General features: G+C 46.6%; 1 protein-coding gene across 2 annotated transcripts in view; it reads right to left on the bottom strand.

The window, feature by feature from the left end:
- Window positions 1-20029, bottom strand: part of TEX2 (testis expressed 2) — a 1181730-nt gene that overhangs the window by 237877 nt on the left and 923824 nt on the right. For both annotated transcript variants that reach the window (XM_069654999.1, XM_069655000.1), the window contains exon 10: window positions 16553-16762. In XM_069654999.1, the coding sequence (XP_069511100.1) occupies window positions 16553-16762 (210 nt within the window). The remainder of the gene's footprint in view (window positions 1-16552; window positions 16763-20029) is intronic.

The following is a 20029-nucleotide window of genomic DNA, read 5'->3' as shown; positions in this document are numbered from 1 at the left end:
CGCCCAGGCAGAGATTCAGAGAGGCTTCGCGTTCTGTTACGCTGACCTGGTCTCTGCGGTAATGTTGGGGCACGGTTGGAGCCCTCCCTGGATTTGGCTTTCCTGGATCTTGCTTTACCCCCAGCTGCAGCGATTTGGTCTGGTCAGGTTGCCGGCAATGCCCTTGGGGAAAGGTAAGAGGCAGTGAGAATGCTGTGACTGAATTGCAATCCCCCTCGAGTCCCTCGTGCCAGAATGAGATGTGCAAGCGTTTTCCCATAGGCTCTCACCTGTTATTTTGCAAAGATGAGCTCTCCGTCCTGCTTCTCTTCAGCAGGGGCGCTATAGACAGACCCAGTTGCTTCACTGGTCCGTATGCGTGATGGCACAGACCGGCTGCGACCAATCCTGGTGGGAGGTAAGTGTTGATAACAATGATTATTGTCCAAATGCTTCTGCAAAGTCTTTCCCAATGATTATTGTCCATATGCTTCTGCAATGTCTTTCCCAATGATTATTGTCCGTATTCTTAATAATGTCTTTCTTTTCCCTAATAGGTGTTGAAGATGGTTCCCCTGAGTCGCGTTGCTGACAGTGTAACCACGCGGTGTCAGAAAGAAATGGAGCGGACCTCACTAGAAGGTAAGTAGGGCTTCTAAATGAAATGCAAGGCTTAGGTGTTGCGTGGCCAAGCGTTAAATGTTTATGCAGTTTCTAACATTGTGCTGTCTTTATTTCTTGCAGGGACGACCTGGCGTCGGAAGATGGAGAGCGGCTATCCGGGAAGCTGTTCGCGGCTGCGAGATGGAAAAACCGTGAGGATGCCCGACGAGAAGAAACTTCTGCGTGAATGAAGACTCCGACAGGTGAGGAAGAGGCGCCCAACAGAAGATGGATTCGAGGAAACAGGTAAGGTGCGCGCTGAAGATACTGACGTGAAGCTCGTAATACTTCAAGTGCTGGTATCGCTGGCTTCAGGTAAGGTGTGCGCTGAGGAAGCCGGATCCAGATTGAATGCGGTCTGAGCGATGGTATACCTGGATCCAGGTAAGGTGCGCGTTGAAGATGTACAGCTGAAATCAGGTAGGTGCGCGCCGAAGATGTGAAGGTGGAATCAGAAGATGCACAGCTGGAGACAGGTAAGAGCTTCAGACGGCGGTAAGTATTACGCTGCATACAGCAAATTAACGTGAAGCCTCAACATGCGGGTGGGGCTGGCTTAAATAGTCTGGCCCTAGCCACTCCTCTTTAGCTCCGCCTTGTGGCCCCACCTCACCACTCCCATAGATGATTTCACGTGCCTTCCAATGCTTTCTAATGGCCACGCCCGGCCTGGATACACGTGCCTTGGACCCCACGTGTGCAGAGCACACTTTATTATGAGCCTGACGTCAAATGCGCAAGGACAGGGTCCATTTGGACCCTTGGGAAGCAGGAAATAAGGCCTTGGTTAGTGGCCAGGACAGTTTGACAGTCCCAAGGGATGGCTCCCTTCCCCAGGTTTCTCTTCAAGAGACTTCAAGACTCCTAAGGGCACAAATCCTTCTTGGATTTCCCTTTTCAACACACAAAATAAAACACCTTGCATTCAACATATAGCCGGTCAAGTGGCACAGCGAGTAGAGCGCTCGCTTGGACATCCGTTCAGAGCTTGCTAACGCAGGTTCGAATCCCGGCAAGGCCAAACTCAGCCTTTCATCCTTCCGAGGTCCATAAATGAGCACCACACACCGTGGGTAATAATAAGCAGCACTCGGATACCCGAGGGTTCGTAGCACTATATAAATGCCAAATTATTATTATTATTATTAACACAACACAGATGTGAGTCTCAACTTCGTAGGACACCTGGTGTACTCCCTGAACAGGTTCTTTTCTACTTCAATTGAACTCTGCTCACAGTCTTGACTTTTGCCTGGTGTATTCCTTTGCAGGACTTCTTTACGTGATTTGTTTTACACACTTGCAAACTTGACTTTGGCCCGGTACACTCTCCTGCCAGGGCTTTAATGTGATTTCCTTTACATACTTGCAAACTTGATTTTGTTACTTTCACCTCTATTAGTTCTCTTTCGGTAATTATGAATCTCATATTCTCTTCAATCAGTTTACTGTCCTTTAACGTTCTTTGGTAGCGTTGCTGAAGCACCCCGGTGTCACAACCTCCCTCCTTCGGATTTATCGACTTTCCCTTGCATTCTTTGGTTCCCTCGCAGTAAATGGGAAGCAGCAGTTTGGTGTCCTGGCTCCACCTCGCAGGCTCTGCGGCTTGACCTGGCGGCTTCCACATCCTTTACGGTTCCTGCCTGGTTGCTGAACTCTTCTCTGGGTTCGGGCAGCGTAGTTGCTGCTCTTCGTTTCCTGCAGCTGCCAACTAAACTTGCCTTCTTCTGTTGCGGTCCTAGTGCAGCAAACAGTCTCCTGCAGCCTTCCTCCTTCTGCCTTACCCTGGAGCCGGCTGGTGCCACAAACTTCCCTTGAGCGGTTCGTAGTCCTCCAGTCGATGCCGCGAGGACACAGCTACCCCAGGTAGCTCTCTCTTCCTCCATTCAGGTTCTGCCCTTTTGAATGTCCTGGCGTCTGTCACACGCCCGTAACCACTAGAGCGCGTTCTGCACTTATCAGCCTCATGGATCCTCATTGCTCTATTCAGCCTCCTCGTCTCAATATTCTCGTATGCATGAAAATGTTGGCCAGTTCTTGGTTTTCTTCTCACAGGATACTGGAAGAGGTTATTAGTAGGTGTTGTGGGTAGAGGGACGTACTCTTACAATAAGCCATAAAAGCTTGGCATACAGGGGGAACACCCATAAAAGTGAAAGGGGACGTACATGTCTTCACCTGTTGCTGCCATGTTATCCCCTTCAGGGTCGTCCCCCACCCCCATGTGGTCCTCCCACATATAGCCATCCCCCAAGCGTTAGGATCAGGTAGTGGCTGAAATCCCCTGGCCACATGGGGAGAGGCTACCTCTGGGAACTGAGTGATGACATCATCAGATTCATTAGTTATTAGCAATTCATTTTCGAGTTTCCTATGGAACGTCACTGTATTACTATATTATAGTGTGGCTGTCGCCACACGTTAGTTGAGTACCAAGTACCATAGGAAACCTTAAAAATGAATTGCTAATATACTGATTTTGGAGGATATGTTCAAAGAAGATTGGGAGCTACCCCTGTCCCCATCAACTTTGCTAAAAAAAAAAAAGGGGACGAAACATGGTCAATTTTGGCAGACTTATTTAAAGATTGGGGCCTTGTTATGCTAAATGGCAGTAATTGGAGTGACAGTTTCAGCTAATTTACTTTGTATAAGGGTGGCAGGGGATATATGCTAGACTACTTCTTTGTCATTATGGAAATAAAACTAAATATTGAAATAAACAACCTTAGCAATCATTTGTCTCCATCTCCGGGCTATTGCAATGGGTCAGAGAAACAGAGCGTGTGCAAAATGGCTTTAGACTTATTTGGTCAAAACGTGATGTTGAGAAAATCCAGGCTAGTATACTGAAAAATTAGAATGTAATTGTCTGTATATTTGGTAGGGATGGAAACATTGACCCGGAAACTTTCGCTGAACGTGTACAAGCATGCACACGCAAATATGTACTGACTAAGGGACCAATGGTTAGGAGCAGGGTTGATACGAAATGCCTCCCTTTTGATTTTCTTAGTGACAAGAGGAAATTATAAGTTACTCACAGTAGTGACTAACATACTCCTAGTCCATAGTCCCCTTCCCTCCATACTGTATGGCGGTCCCTTGCTAGGGACGAGAGATTGAACCTTTTTCACAAGAAAAAAACATCTTCCCCTTTAAATTTAGATGCGTGCGGGGCGTGGCTCTTGGAGCATGCGCTCCCCTGACTACGCCCACCCACACCACTTCTCAGTCTCCTTTGACGCGTCAAAAATATTAGCATTGCCTAATGACACCAGTTCTATTAGGGGGGAGGACGGTGGGACGTATGGAGGAAAGGGGACTATGGACTAGGAGTAATTTAGTTACTACGGTGAGTAACCTATAATTACTCTTATGTCCCGTCCCCTTTCCTCCATACTGTATGGGCAATTACAACTGAATGTAGCCCCAGGGTGAAGAGCTGCCCCTCCTAAGATCTCAATAAGGCCTGGCCAAATGCTGCGTCCGACCTGGCGCTGGCATCCAAGCAGTAGTGCTTGCAGAAGGCAGAGTGAGTAGCCCACTGTTACACTTCAGGCTTCCCCGCGGTCCTCCTTGCAGAATACGACTTCTTTGCAGGCTCCTCTATGGTCCAGGTACAAGCTACCATGGCGTCTGTACAAACGTCGACGCACTCCGGGTCACCTGACACGTCTTGTACGTGGAAGACGTACAGCAAGCCACGCCCCTCTTACGACTATAAAACCACAGTCTTCCAAGGGGCTCGTTGCTGCTAATTAGCGTTACAAGCTACATGCGGTTTCGTCCGTTTCCTCTTCGTGTCTCCCTACACGATTCCTCATCTGAATTCCTGGTTTTGACCTTTGCCTGACTTTTGGATTGCCTCGTCTCCTCCTTTGTTCCTGTCGTGCTAGTCTGGTTGTTGGACTCGGAACGCTACTGGATCCGGCTCTCTTCTGTGTCTTGCAGTACTTATTCCTGGTTGCCGCTCTGCATACCAAATTGCTGTCTACTATCCGGATCATCTCTACGGCTACTCAACTATACTCGTGTACTCAGGTACATACTTGATTGTCAATCCTCATCTTTGCTATTTGTTACCTCAACGACTAGTTTGGATATTTGTCTTCTGTTGGATTCTGGGACATTGAGTGACTTTCCTGTGAGATTGCTCTGAAGTGCATATAAACGCTTTCCCGAACTGCACCAACCCGGCACTAGTGCGTCCCTTGTGCCGTTCGGGGTTACTTCCCTATACTAACTTCCCTGTTTGTTATTTTCTCCTGTCGTTGCTTTCAGAATCCTGGACTCCTCTTCCTCCATATATCTTTACTCAGGTCAGTTGTTATCAACTCTATAGCTATAGTTGGAACCGATACTGATTTAGATAATTTCCACTCATTTGTGTTATTCTTTATAGATCATCCCGGGGAAGCTCCACTCCAATATCTATCTAGGTAGTTGCCCAATTACTTCAACTGTTCTAATCACTTGCATAATCTCAACACTGTCTAATATCTTTGTATTCTTTTGCAGCATTGGTATTGGCGGTGTGTGTTCTCCCCGCTCTTTTATTCAATTGACACCTCTGTCTGTCCCAACTGAAACAGCAGAGAGGTACATTGTGGAAAAGAGCCCCTCTTTGAGGAAGCCCGAGTCTTGTACTCAGGGGAGCTGGGATGGAAGGCTGAATTTATACCACCATCATCTCCAAGGTCATTTCTCTGCATCTTCGGCCTATTTCGGAGTGGTGAGTAACACGCACGTAGCCGCTTTGCTGATAACCTGCCACGGAATGTGTCTTTGGAAAACTATCACTGTGGCCTAAGCTCTGATTGCGTGGGCATGCATTTTTGCTGGAACTAGCTTATGCTGTCCTTCAAACGCCTCCTTGATGGCCATAGCCATCCACCTTCCTATGGAAGCCTTGGAGGCCTGACAACCTGTTTTCGATCCCCCAAAGATCATGAAGAGGGTTTCTGATTGGTTCGGTCCAGGTAAAATCTTAGAACACGTCTGACATCCAGACAACACAATAGCCTCTGAGCCTCATCCTTAGGCTCTGCAAAGAATGTCGGTAATACTGTCGCCTCATTCAGGTGAAAAGAGTAGACGGGTAGAAATGCGGGGTGCGTTCTGGGCACCACCTTGTCCTTGTGAAATGTAGTATATGGCTCTGAAGCCACCAGAGATTGGATCTCGCTGATTCGGCGTGCCGGGGTAAGGCTCACTAGCAGGGCCGTCTTAACGGTAACTAGCCTGATGTCGGCGGACGCCATAGGTTCAAATGATTTATGCGCCAGGGCGGCCAGAACCACATTAAGGTCCCACGCAAGGTGTGGTTTCTTAATAGGTGGATACAGTCTAGTCAGACCTGCCAAGTGCCTCTTGACCACTGGATTAGAGGATGAAAAGACTTACTCAGCCGAGTTCCTGTAGGCTCGATGGCCGCCAGATACATCCAGCATGTGTCTACCTGTACCCCTGAATGGGCGAGGTGCGCTGAGAAGGATAGAACGTTGTCCAATGAACAGGTCCATGGATACATTTCCTTTGATACTGCCCAGTGACAAAACCTGATCCACTTGCTTTTGCACTGGTGCCTGGTAGCGTCGCTCCTAGCTCCTTGTATGATAACCAGGTTAGCCTGTGGCATGTGCAGATGCTTCAGGGTAACCTGGTCAGGAACCACGCTGCGAAGGCTAACTTCTGCAGGGCGGGGTGAACCACAGTGCCCCCTTGCTGGGAGACTAGGTGTGCTGGGCCCAACGGGAGGTGTACAGGGGGGATGATCTGACAGACTGAGAAGTTCTGAGAACCAAGGTCTTTCAGGCCACCATCAGGATGAGCCGAAGGCCCCGTGACTCCTTGACCCTGCAGATGATACTGTGCACCAGGGGATTGGGGGGAAGGCATATCCGTTCATGTTGTTCCACAGGATTTGCATTGCGTCGCCTAATGAACCCCTGCTTTGCCCCAGCCCGAAGACGAACTGGGGGCTTCTCCTGTTGGTACTGGTAGCGAAGAGGTCCACCTGCGATTGACCCCCACCTGATGAAAATCCCCTGAAGGACCTCCCCATTCAACTGACACTCGTAGTTGTCCGAGTCCAGCCTTGATAGCCTGTCCGGCTCTAGGTTGGACGGATCTATGTGATCACTGCGACCACATAATTGCGACTGCCGAAAATGCCAACTTTTTTTTATAATCGTTTTTTAATTAAACCCCTTTACACCACATAGATATGCGGGGGGAGACCCCCGCAATCCCCCTATATTACTATAATATCCATACGCCCCACATATATATATGTGGTGTAAAGGGGTGTTTAAAACAAAACAAAAAATGTCGGCATTTCGGCCGTCACGATTGTGAGGGTGATATTTTGGGCCATTTCCGGTTGGACTACCCCGGGAGGTGGATTGCCGACAAGTGCATGTTGTTCACCAGAGTCTACTTCCAAATGTCGATAGACAGTCTGCAGAGGGGAGGAGACCTGGTACCACCCTGCTTGTTGATGTAATACATGCAGGTGGCGCTGTCTGTCTGAATGAGAATAAACTTGCCGGTGATCATGGAAAGGAAGGCTTTGAGGGCAAGCTAGATAGCCATCATCTCAAGCCAGTTGATGTGCGCCAGCTGCTCTTGACGTGACCATACTCCACGGACACTGTGGCTGTCCCCCATCCATCTAGGGATGGGTCTGTGGTAATGGTGACCTGAAGTGCTAGCTGCCACAGGGCCTGCTTATCTGCAGATTGCTGTCTGTACCCCACCAGACTAGATCCTGGTGGAGATGTTGTGGTATGCTGACCAGCTCTGCCTGAGATCCCTTCTCCTGATTCCAGGAGGCTGAGAAGTACAGCTGCAGCTTCCTCATTTTGAGCCTTTTATTTGGCACTGCGTTGGTACCACCATGCCGAGGTAACTGCTCTGCTGAGAAAATGTCCATTGGCCTTCTTGATAGCTGCAATCTTGTCCGCTGAGTGGAAGACCCTCTCGGACCTTGTGTCCCATATAAGGCCCAAGGTCAGACTCTGCATAGGCAATAACTGACTTTGAGATTGATAGAAAATCCCAGGTTGTATAGATAGTCCATGAGGGCGGAGGCTGTGTGCTGGACCGCCTCCGGAGATCTCGCCCTGACTAGCCAGTCATCTAAATATGGATAAATGAGATGGCCCTGTGCCCAGAGTAGGGCTGCTACTGTGTTCATTAGCCTTGTAAAGACCCTGGGGGCTAAATTGAGTCCAAAGGGTAGAAACATGTATTGAAAGTGAAAACCCATGATCCTGAACCTCAGGAAGAACCAATGGGGTTCCCAGATCGGGACGTGTAGGTAGGGATCCAGGGAGCACATCCAGTCTCCCACACACAATGTCTCCGCTATGAAGACTGGGGTAACCATCATGAACTTTTGGAGCAGGAAGGAAAGGTTCAAGGAGGAAAGGTCCAACACAACTCTCAGGCCAGCCTGGTTCTTTTAGTGTACGGTAAAAATTCTTGAATAGAAGCCCAGGCCCCACTGCGAGGCTGAGACTTCCTCCACTGCCTGGCTTGCTGCTTGCGAGCGGTTTTCTGCCAGCAAAGTTGCTGTATCAATCTGCAGGAGTGGATGGGAGGAAGGTGGAATCGGGAGCTGTAAACCTGTGGATACCACAGAGAAAATCCATGCGTCTGTGAACTTTGTCCACCAGCAGTGTGCGTGAAGGGCAAGCCTGCCCCCACCACCGGAGACTTGTGGATCCGGATGAGTTTGTCACAACTTTTTCCCCTCTGGGGCTGGGGCTGAGGACTGGAAAAACCCCTGTTAGCCGACTTTTGCTGTTTGCATCTGTGCTGGATAGGGGATATGTCCGGTTGTCTGGACCGTCTCTCCTGGAAGCCCCTAAAGCCTACGAAGGACCAACCTTTACCGAGTCCTAGTGCGTTTGGCTGCAGGTCTTGGGTGTGGACTTAATAAGAATAAAGATTTCGCTGTCTGGGAGCTATTCTTTTTCTTATCAAGTCCCTTATCTGTTGTTGAATGGAACAGGTCGCCCCCCTCAAAAGGCAGGTCTAGTATGCGCGCCTACACGTCTGGGTTGAATGTTTTCGCCTTGAGCCAAGCCATCCTTCTCATGTCTGTGGCAATACAAATGGCTCGGCCTGATGTGTCAATGTGGGCCACCGTGGACTCCATTATATCTTGTGCCACGATTTTGGCCTCTGCCAGCCCAGCCTTGAAGCGAGATTGGCTGTGGATGGGAAGCTCAAGAAGGAAGTCTGCAATTTCCCACCACAACTTCTGGTTGACAGCCACCAACATTGCTTCAGTGTTGGCCTGGCGCATATGGCGAGTGGCGTTAGAGTACATTCTCTTCCCGAACGCCTCCAAGAGCTTTTCCTCCTTGCCCAGTAGTGCAGAGGCCGAAGCCGCCGATGAGGATTGTGGCTTAGAGTATAGTGATGCAGCCACTATCACTGAGGAGTGCGGTTGGGGGTGTCCCGACAATAGGAGGGTGTCCCCTTCCGTTTGCCTGTACTTAGCGTTGAGACGCCTTTTGGTAGGCTGTGTAGAGTGTGGCTAATGCTTTGACATCCTTTGAAGTGGAATTCCAGTTGTAGTAGGAATATATAGAGTAAAATCTTTCGCCAGTACCCCCACCTCCGGTTGTTCCTCCTGTGGCTGCAGGATTCCTAGGTACTCAGCCAGTCCTGCCAGTCGCTCATGAAAAGCTTTGGCTGATGATAGGGTGTCTGGGTCTTCCTCCACATCTTTGTCCACTGTTGTGTCTTGCAGATCCAGGGGAGCCAGAGGAGTACTGGGCGCAGAAAGCTGTGGTGTGCTGATTATCAGTGCTGGAGGCTGCTGAGGGGTCAGAGCCGGAGCTGCCATGATAGGTGCCGGCATCGTACACAGGGGCTAAGCTGGCCCCAGGGGTGGTACTGCTGTGGGTGCTTGCGGTTGTACAGGAGGAGGCATGTCCTTGTTACGTCCCTGAGGATGATACCCATCTGTAGTGATTTCATGAAGGGGAGGAACTTCTCTGAGAACCTGTCCTCACAAGCCAGAGGTTTGCCTGATGGTATAGGTGTAGGAGCAGGGCCCTGAGGCTGCAGTGTCCTGGGCGTGCCCTGTCTCTCTAAATTGGGCAACGTGTATGTGTATCTGCCATGCAAAGTGGAGGGATAGGATGTGGTGAGTCGCCATTTTGGCTCCGCGCCACATGCCTGCATCGTGGTAATTGCTGAGCTGGGACCGGCCTCCACCAGTACGCTGAGCAGTGGTGGTTGCAACCTTCCCTGCAGGTTGAGGCCAGGTAGGCGGAGTGCCGTCAGCCATGGTGCCCATAGTGCTGCATGCAGACGCCCCCTCAGACATGGGTCTGTTATTAGGGTGTATCCCCTCGGGTTGGGACCCGGTAATAGAGCCGTGCAGCCCCTCAATAGTAGCACTGGTAGGATCTGGCGGCCCCTCGGCCTGGAGGCTGGTAGCTGGATCCTGCTGGTTTTAGGACCTGAGGGCTCCCTCCCGCTTGGGCGACTTCAGGAAAGGAGTCACCCTTGAGGGGTGCAGAGGATAACAGGGCACCTCCCTTGGGCCTGGTCTTCAGTTTGACAAATGCTTTAAGGTCCTCTGTTGGCAATCTTCCAAAGAGCTCCCGCTACCTGGCTAGTCAATTCTTGAGCGCGGAGCCAAGGCATCGCACGTGGTACAGCTGGCCCAGCCGTGGTCTGGGCCAAGGCACCGGAGGCAGAGGGCATGGGGGTTGGATGTTGGGAATGGACCGTAGCAGGCTGGACACCTGCTGAAGCCCGCCATCGTCGACATGCGCCAGGGAGGAGTGTGGCACCAGAGGACAGAGCAGTACCTAACAATGGATAGAAAAAGACAAGAATATTTCTCTGGGGAAGAACATGTGGAATTACAAGGCCGCAGGCCTAACCCAAGTGTGCTAGTGAAAGCAGACTGGGGAATGTCGCCGGTGGGCGGAGTCAGGAGAGCGCATGCTCCCGAGTACGCACCCCGCGTGTATTTAAATTTAAAGGGGAAGAGGATTTTTCTGACGATAAAGGTTCCGTCTCCTGTCCCTAGTGAGGGACGCCCTTACAGTATGGAGGAAACGGAACGGGGAGTAGGAGTAAATCAGCTACAAAAAGGTTGTTGTGACCTCTGTAAAAGGGGTACCATTTGAAATGATTAATTTCAAAGAAAACGTAATAAAAGAAAAAAGGGATATAGAAATTGGCTTAAACATCATAAATTAAACTCAGCCATTAAGTGTAGATTGGACTACGATATACGAGATTATTCATAGAGTTAACAATAAGTAATTTTGGTTCCAAATACGGAACCATCTGAATGCACAAGGGATGCATCAAGTGAATATGATTAAAGAGGCAGACTAGATACCTATATTAACTAGACCTTTAATGCAATTGAGAGAGGAACTAAATGCATTGGAAGGGGTTCCGTTGATATCTGGGAGGGTACTTTCTCCCTTGAAGACATTACCCACAAGATCTGTGGCTTGAAAGTCTCTAGAGCTGCTGGCTCTGATGTACTAGCCAATGTGGTGTTAATAAACAACAAACAGGCCTGGACTAAGGTTCAACACTTCTTATTTGAGTAAATAAGAAAAATGCTTGTGATACCAAATACTTGGAAGGAAGCCCTAGTTGACCGTTTCTATAAAAAAGGAATAGGGAGGATCCTGGATCGTATCGCTGAAGAGCCTTATTTGATGTCTCCAACAAGGTCTTTGCAGGCCTTGTGCAGGAGGAACACAATCTGTGGATTTGTGAAAAGAACATTCTCCTATTTTTTTTTAGAAGAGGATTAAGAACAGAAATGTGCAAAAATGTGAATATCCTTAAATGTACTCAGGAATAAATATGGTAAGGGTTGTAACATCCCCTTATATATGGCGTTTCTCGACGCCTTGGTTGCCTATTATAGGGTTGATAGAGAGATCCAATGGATGAAATTAACCAAATGGGGTATTAATAATGATCTCCTTCAATTGATCATATTATAATTATAATTGTTTTTTTAAAACGCGCTTAGTATCGGAGAGGTTTCTATGCACGGACCTGGGTTTTGAACCTGTGTTGCTCAGCGTTGTCTTGCTTCCGAGACGAGCGCGTTGCAACTGAGCTAAACTATCCGGGCTTATTACATACTAATACATCTATTCATATTAGTTTGAACATGGAGTGGTCCTTCAGTGATATGTTTTTTGGCACGTGCCTGTTTAACCTATATGTGGCTGGGTTACAGATAATGCAAGAAAATGCTAATTTCGCCCCTAAATTGAGTTTTAGACATATGAATTTGGTGTCGTGTGTACGATGAGTTGGGATTTGATATTACTAAGAAAGGTTTATAGAGAAGTCTCCACACCATGAGGACATATGCTGATCAAAACAAATTATTTCGGAACCTTACCAACTGTAAAGTTATGTCATGGAAAATTAACAGAAAGAAAAGTCTAATAAATTACTAGTGCGCTCTAAAAGGCGAGAAATTGGAGTGATTGGAATTTTTGTATCTTGAGGCTGCATTACTTCTCCTCAAAAACTTTCAAAATATCAAGAAAAGAAAATAACATTTAAAGCAAAAAGCACTGATGGCCTCTCGGAGTGTCTGAGTGCAGATACTGGGATTTAGTTTGATGCCCTTGATTGAGGCCTCTAAAATGAACATCACACCTACAGTTCTATGACGTTGAATGTCTCTCTGTGCTAGAGGTTAAATGGTGGTGTTTGGCTCTGGGACCTCCTAATTCAATCCCAACTCAGTAGATGAGAAGAGAATTGAATTTGATATCTTGGCAAACATCCCTTTTCCCCTAGAAAGAGAGGTCTATTTAATACAATTGGTATGGATATTGATATTACTCTGTTTCATTGGCTAAAGGAAATAATGTGCATTCTATGCTACAATGTACGGTTGCTATGGACATCACACCTGCCGATACTGATGCTACTGGGGAAATCTATATCTCCTGTAAAGGTAACAGGATCGGATGGTCCAATGCTAATTTACCAAAGGCAAAAAAATGGTGTGGTGATATAGCAATAGAGCAATTGGTAACTTGCTCCGTAAATAATATAGTGAAGTGGCTAACTAAACATCTCCATGATGTTATGCCCATTGGTGGGAAGGTGAGACCCCACAAGAATGGTCTAAGTAATGCAAGACTGTTTGACAAGGTTATAAGGGACATGAAAAGAGAGATGCACAGGAAGCTGCGGCTACGTGATCTTAGTGCCCTTATCCCAGAGCTGCTTCATAGGACCAGAAAAACGAGAAGGAATATGTACCATAATGAGATCAGACGGTATCAGGCATCTGACAGCAACGTCACCTGGCAACATATGGTGCGGCTGCTTATTGAAGGTGATACCAGGAAGTTCTGGGCTAGTTTTAGATCTATTAGACATGTGGGCAACCCGGAGCTCTTGATTCCTATTGACAGCTGTACCTGGGTCAGGTTTCTCACTAATAAATTTAAGGGGGAAACGTACAAGCTAGATATTAAACCTATATCGAATATGATCATATGTAGGGAGGATATATTACAAGTAATAAAGAACCTAAAATCTTCCAGAGCACCTGGCCCCGAGGGGCTTTGTAATATCATAATAAGAGAAAATCCTGAAGTCTGGGCAGACATATTGGCTGTCCTATTGCAAAAGGTTATAGATACAGGCATGATGCCCAACTCCTGGAAGATGTCAAATATTATCCCGGAGTTTAAGAGTGGACCCTGTAATCTTCCGTAGAGAGTTATAGGCTTTTGGCACTTAAAGATGTGCTGAGTAAGATCTTTTGTACCCTAATACTCCAGGAAATAACCAAATGGATCAATAGCAGAAATATATTGGATAAGGCTCAAACTGGCTTCCGTAAAGGCTGCTCCACAAAGGATTATATATTTATTGTGAACACTCTAATTGAGCAGGCCAATGGGAAAGATACGCTGCCTTTGTATATGCTATTTGTTGACTTTTCCTCAGCGTATGACTGGGTCAAGCGGAAGAGGCTATGGTCGAAATTGGAATCCTTTGGTATGCCCGTATTTCTGTATGATGATATATGATGATAGTGTGGCCAGGATCCGCTTAGACAACATGGGTGCGCTGTCTGAACCAGTCAATATTCAAAAAGGTGTAAAACAGGGTTGTGCAAAAGCACCCACGCTTATAACTTATTCATGGCAGACTTTGGTGGAATCTTCAGGGATAAAATGAATGCTTTCCCCATAATTGGCTCTCACAAAGTGAGTTGGATCTGTTATGCAGACGACATTATCATTTTTGATAATACTTTTATTGGAATCTGCAACAGTGCCAGAGCCATCTGTGAATATGCAAAAAGTAATGAGCTAAAAATTAACCTGACATAAACCCAGTTAATGGCGGTGGGCCGCAACTGTTGTAAAAAAACTGGTATCCCTTGCTCATTAGGAGTGATAAGGAAAGTTAACTGCTATAAGTATTTGGGCCATGAGGTCTGTGGGGAAAGAAGGAAAATTAATCCCATGGTCCAACAAAGTAAAAGATCAAAAGTAATGGCCACTCTAACAGCAGTTATGACCTTCTCTAAGAAAGAGGCAGGCTTTAGTCTACTGGGAGTAACTAACATATACAAACAGAAGCTGGCCACAGTTTATCTGTATGCATTAGAGACTTCATTCTCAGATTGGTCGGATTGGGCAGATGTGACTGAGGGAATGATATGGAGGAGATTAATAGGACTTACCAACTATACCCCGGTTCAGGCAATCTGACTTGAAATGGGGCTGATTTCCTTATCCGCATAGATTGAGCATAATAGAGCTAAGCTCTATGTAAAAATTAAATTTGAACGCCAGGATACTCTGTTGCATATCCTACAAGAAGGTTAAGAGGGTGGAAAAATGGATGCCCTGAATACATTCCAGAAGAGAAACCTGCAACTATTTGATAGAATTGGTTGGTCTCCGAAATGCGAACATGGGGAGGGGGCGGTATTAAAATCCTTGACAAATTCCATTGAGAAGTGGGATTGGGTTGCCAGCTATGACAAGGTTGTGCCTATGAGCTCCCTGTGTACCGTTGCCAGAATGCCTTTTCTATATAAAAACCCCAATACTATCTAAAATTGATGCCCTCCCAGGCTAATCGAAGAATATTCCTGGACATTAAGACTTAATCGTCTAAATGTATTAGGGGTCCGAAGAGCTTGGACTGGTATCCCAGCTGAGGGAAGATTCTGTAGACTGTAAGTGAAAACTTTTGGCTGAGATGTCTCTCTGGGATGAATAAGAGTTTGGTCATTGCTATTAAACAGATCTGGAAGGTGGTAAATTAACGCCTAAGAAAATTTGAAGAAGAGTTTAAGGTCCCGATTCATGGAAGTGTTTTATAATGGCGCAATCCCATAGGAAAACATTCCATGAATCAGGCCCTAACTTGCTGACAGATCTAGATATATAGCATAACCTGTTGCTATGGTCTTCTGTGTTCCTATTTGACCGAGAAGTGGGGTTTAATATCAGACCCGAACCATCGGGCCATGTTGTCTAATGATCATACTTTGTGACCTGCTTGCTCCACTGACAGTTACCATCTGGATTGGTTATATGTCTGATTTACCTACGGATTTTATGTTTACGTATTTTATGTTACTTGTTTTAACCTTGGCCTAATTTTAAAGATTGTTTGATATTTTTGTCTGTTTCTGTACTGTATAAGTTGATAAGTATATTCCTCTTTATTATGCTGATATCTGTATAATTTTACAATTTGTTATGTTTTTTAATTCTGTTATGTTTTGATAAAAATTTGTGAAAAGTTCAATGAACTATAACACAATAAAAAAATATGCAACTCTTCTGAAACATACATGAACCATTTTAGAGAGGACTGCTCGGGTTGTCTGAAAGCTAATGACTATGATTGGAAAGATGAAATAAATCAAATGATGGAAGATATTAATTTGGGGAAAACACAATGACAGCTGTAAAAGGAGAAGTGATATGAATTATAAACTATCCAAAATAAGAAGTATTAGAAAAACTATGTGGCAGACCATTTTAACAGAGGTCAACCTCAAAAATACCTGAGCAGATTTTCGGGCTCGAGTACAGAAAAAAGATATGCTGTGTCATCTGTGCAAAAAGAAACCTGGAATGTTACAGCATCTATATCAGTTCTGCCATGCAACTTGAGACCTTACAATATGTATTTTTACGAAATCTGTTCACAACTTACATAATTTTGAGTCAGATGACTTTTAGAAACTGCTAATGCTGGGGCATCAGACATCTTTTATTCTAGCAGTTCTCCATTTTCGGCACATTAAAGCCAACAGTTATCATGGCAGTTATCATGGCAGTAATTGTAATATTTTGACTTTTGATGAGATTGTAGGCAAAAAGGTGAGTTAGAAAATATTGTTGAAACTTGCAATTTTAGAAGAATGTGTATATTTGATATTTTAGGATACAGATTTTTTTTAGGTGACATATATAGATGACCTTGAATGAATAGTTACAAATCTTTTATATTGTTTTATATATTTTTATTTTTATATTGTTTTATAAGTGTTAGAAAGTTTGCTTGTAAAAGACAAAACACTATAATATAATAAACACTATAATAAAAAATGTAACTGAACACAACACTCCAGTGAATCTTAAGCCATTTATTAGCTATGTGCTCTGCAGTGAACCCAAGCCTTTGCACTACGGTGTGGACAGCAGGAAAGACGCTTCTGGAAAAGGCATTGATTTGGCACCCGTAGTAAAGAAATACAGCCCAGTAATGATAGGGGTCTTTAAAACATGTATTGGGTGTAGCATGAATAGCCTCTAGAAACTGAAACACATTATGCAATTCTGAAAAATGAGCAAAAGCAGTAAAACACTGTAAAGCCGCTGCTTCTTGTCCTTACCATATCCTGTCAGTCGGGGGTGGCGGAATGTTTACGGAGAGCGTCCCTTTGCACTCTTGAACTTCCACTGTTAGCAGCAGGGGAGTATTCGAGACCTCCTCAATCTTCTTTTTAATGAACTCGGTCTCTGTGGCCTTCTGAAAATATTTAGACTTGGTAATCTTGTCCACAAATCTCATGATTTTACTCGTTCGGTGGACACCAGCATACCTAGGAATTTGAAATCACAAAGCAGACAGTGCAGTTACAAATAAATAAATGAAAACACAGCAGTAAGCGAGGCAGAAAGGATGAAACCTTGCTGGGTCCACAGTTCTGCAAAACCTCAAACCTCTGTTTTAAAGTCGTTGTACCTGCACACAGATGGACTATATTGCATTTTGAAATGTGTAGAAATGAAGTATGGTGGCAATAGTGCATCTTTGAAAAGCTGTCGCTGTGCTGTTCATGAATGCTGTTGTGGATAACTATTTAGAATAATGACCTGACAGACAAGGTAAAAGATAAGCAATTCTCGCTACTGTGCACATACTAGCTTCTCAAACGAGGTGACGTTCTTGCCTAGGCTCGGGATGGCAGTGCTAGTCCCCATTTTCATAGTCCATAGAAATCCATGGGGATTTGTGGCGGTTTTACCTTGAGCAGGAATTCCACTGCAATAAATTAGACGATTTTAGACGTTAAAGGGAGGATTTCCTCCACTTCAAAGTCAAACTCGTAGTTTGGTGATGAAGTAAAAACAGCAGTAATTCCGTTGTTGCAATAGAGTGGTGGTAACAGAATGATCACCACTTTTTCAAGGCACCTCCAAATTTGTAATGATGCTAGATCATACATGCCAACCCTCCCTAGTTTTGCGGGAGACTCCTGATTCTTCAATGAAAAATATTGCTATTTTTCACTTTGTCCCGCTTAAAATAATTCTAATCCCAATGTATTCCTATGATAATCAATTTTCCCGATTTCTCTGATGAAATCTCCCTCCTAGGTGCTTCAGAATGTTGCCATGTATGCTAGATGCCTTGCTGAAGTCTGCCTTCTCTTCCCGTAGCAAAGCAAACCGCATATTGAAGGCAGTGTAGACAATGGCCCTCATTACGACCCTGGCGGAGAACCATGGTGCAATTTGCACCATGGTCCATGGCGCTAAGCTGCCAACTCCGCCATGGTGGTTGGCGGACTTACCGCCCCATTCCGACCTTGGCGGGGCGGTAAGTCCCCAATCCCCATTTACCCTTCCCCATTCCCATTTTTGCCCCATAGGGTATAATGGGAGTGGGGAAGGCGTTAATTACGCCACCGTAAATTACGGTGGCGTAATTAACAACAAGTCCCGTAGCGCCATGGATTTTTCCGCCTGCAAAAAGCAGGCGTAAAAATCACCATGGCGCTACGGGAACTCGTACTCTGGCGGAAAGGGGCGCCATGGTTTACGCCGGCGTAAACCCCTTTCCGCCAGGGTCGTAATGAGGGCCAATGTGTCGCTCCGATTTGCATAGAATATGTAGAGTCCTGCACAAAAGCTCATAAGTGAGCAACACTACAATAGTTTCTGAAATTCTCTGTGGTGACAGTCGAAAGTCTGAACTGCTAATGGTGCTCCAGTCACTTGTGTGCTTGCTGTGACATGGTCATGCGATTACTGTTGACGGCATGACGAGTAGCGTCATGCCGCACATGTAAAGAAAACAAATAAATAGGGGCGATAAAGCCCGCCAACGGCACATTGCATCCCAGACACTAGATACGTTTCTGAGTGCTTTATTGGTGCGGGCCTAGTGTCATCCAGGGCCCACTGAACACATCACATTGGCGACGAGGACAGTGGTCGTCTGACCCCGCTAACTACGGCATCCACTGTGTCCTGTGCCACTGCTAATCAACATCAACGGTGCAGAGCGGGAAGTGCACCCCACAACGGTGTCAGAGGAGCTGGGAAGCACAAAAGTGATGGGTGGAGGTTTTGAATGAATATGAACCACTGGCATTGCTCTGGGCATTCTTCCACACCACCGTTTTTTAGCCCGTTTGCGTCAATTGCAAAAGGGGTCCAGCCATATGCAAATCAGTCAGGTACTGCCACCAATGGTAGCAGCCAAGCCCAAACTGCTATGCCAGGACCATTCCGCACGGAAAAACTAGCAACCCCAGACATGTTTCGGCCTCGTTGGTCCTCCTCAGTGAGGCGCAGCTTGGTTCTCAATGGCGCAGCAAGCAAGGGACCCACGTCTGGGCATACCCTCTCTCACATAGTGAGACAAACTGTAAGCACAAAAGTGATGGGTGGAAAGAGCTGGGAAAGCTGCAGGCCGTGGCCCCAGCCGCACCAATATCAGCGGTAGTTGCGCTGTGCACAGCGGAAGGCTGCGCTCCGGCACAGGGCCGACAAACAGTGTCGAAAAGGAAACGTGAGTAGGCGTTGGAGCACCATCTGCTACACCCCCACGCCCTTGCAAACACCTAGAAAGCCTGCTAGATCACCAAGACCCTACAGGAAGCACTGAAGGTTCCTGATAGAAGGGTGGGAGGCATTCAAAAAGCCAACACAAGGGGTAAAAAAGCAAAATAAAGCAAGGAATGAAACATGCACCTAGCACTGCTAGGATCAAGGCCACAACATAGCCTAAACATAGACAAGTGCAAGGTGTGAGAAACCAATGTGTGTCTCACCTACTAGTCCCTGGGATCTCTCGCTCCGGTGGCCAGGGCACGGCCATCGCCTTTGGTGTAGACCCTGGGGATGGACCACTGAGGGAGGATCATCTGGGTGAGAGGTTTTCGGGGAATGGGGGTGAGGCGACCGATGGTGTGAAGCGGTATTCCCCCCTTTTCCGTACCCATGACCCATCCTATTTCATAGGATTCTCGGATGTCCCAACTCCCTGCCCCCCCCTTTTCTACACAAACACTAGGCATAGGAAGCGGGTGACAGAGTAAAGAGGCTAACCCTTACGTATCGCATTGGACATGCCGCGCTAATCGGGTAAGGCAAAGTCAGGCTCTTGACTTTAAGTGCACACATCTGACACCAATTAGCTCTCCTCACACGAATAAAAGGTGGAGCATAGTGACACACTCTGAGCAAGGTGGAATATGAGCAGACCTACCAGGGCGAAGGCAAACCTAGTGGAGCACTGCAACGGGCCGAGGGATGAGAGCAAAGGGTAGAGGACCCCAAGTGTTCCCTGCAGGAGGTTGTTGCCTCCAAAAGGCCGCGAGAGATACGTGGAGAAGGCCAAATCCCAAACAAGAAAGCTGCATTGTGTTTCAAGGATGCCAGCGAACCTCCTGGGAGAACAGCAGATTTGGGGAGGCAAGGCCAAGCCTGTGGCATTATCCTTGACTCATGAAAAACTGCAAAGAGAAGAAAGAAACCCACACAGCCGGTGAGTTGGCTATTACATGAAAGACCGGTGTGTGTTAAGGAAAGGTTGAAGTGGCAACAATATATCGTACACATTGAAGGCTGCACGCGTG

The sequence above is a fragment of the Ambystoma mexicanum genome, chromosome 3q (genome assembly GCF_040938575.1).
Source record: "Ambystoma mexicanum isolate Mex_15411 chromosome 3q, UKY_AmexF1_1, whole genome shotgun sequence".
In the NCBI taxonomy this organism is placed as follows: domain Eukaryota; kingdom Metazoa; phylum Chordata; class Amphibia; order Caudata; family Ambystomatidae; genus Ambystoma; species Ambystoma mexicanum.
This window is presented reverse-complemented; position numbering and strand designations above follow the sequence as displayed.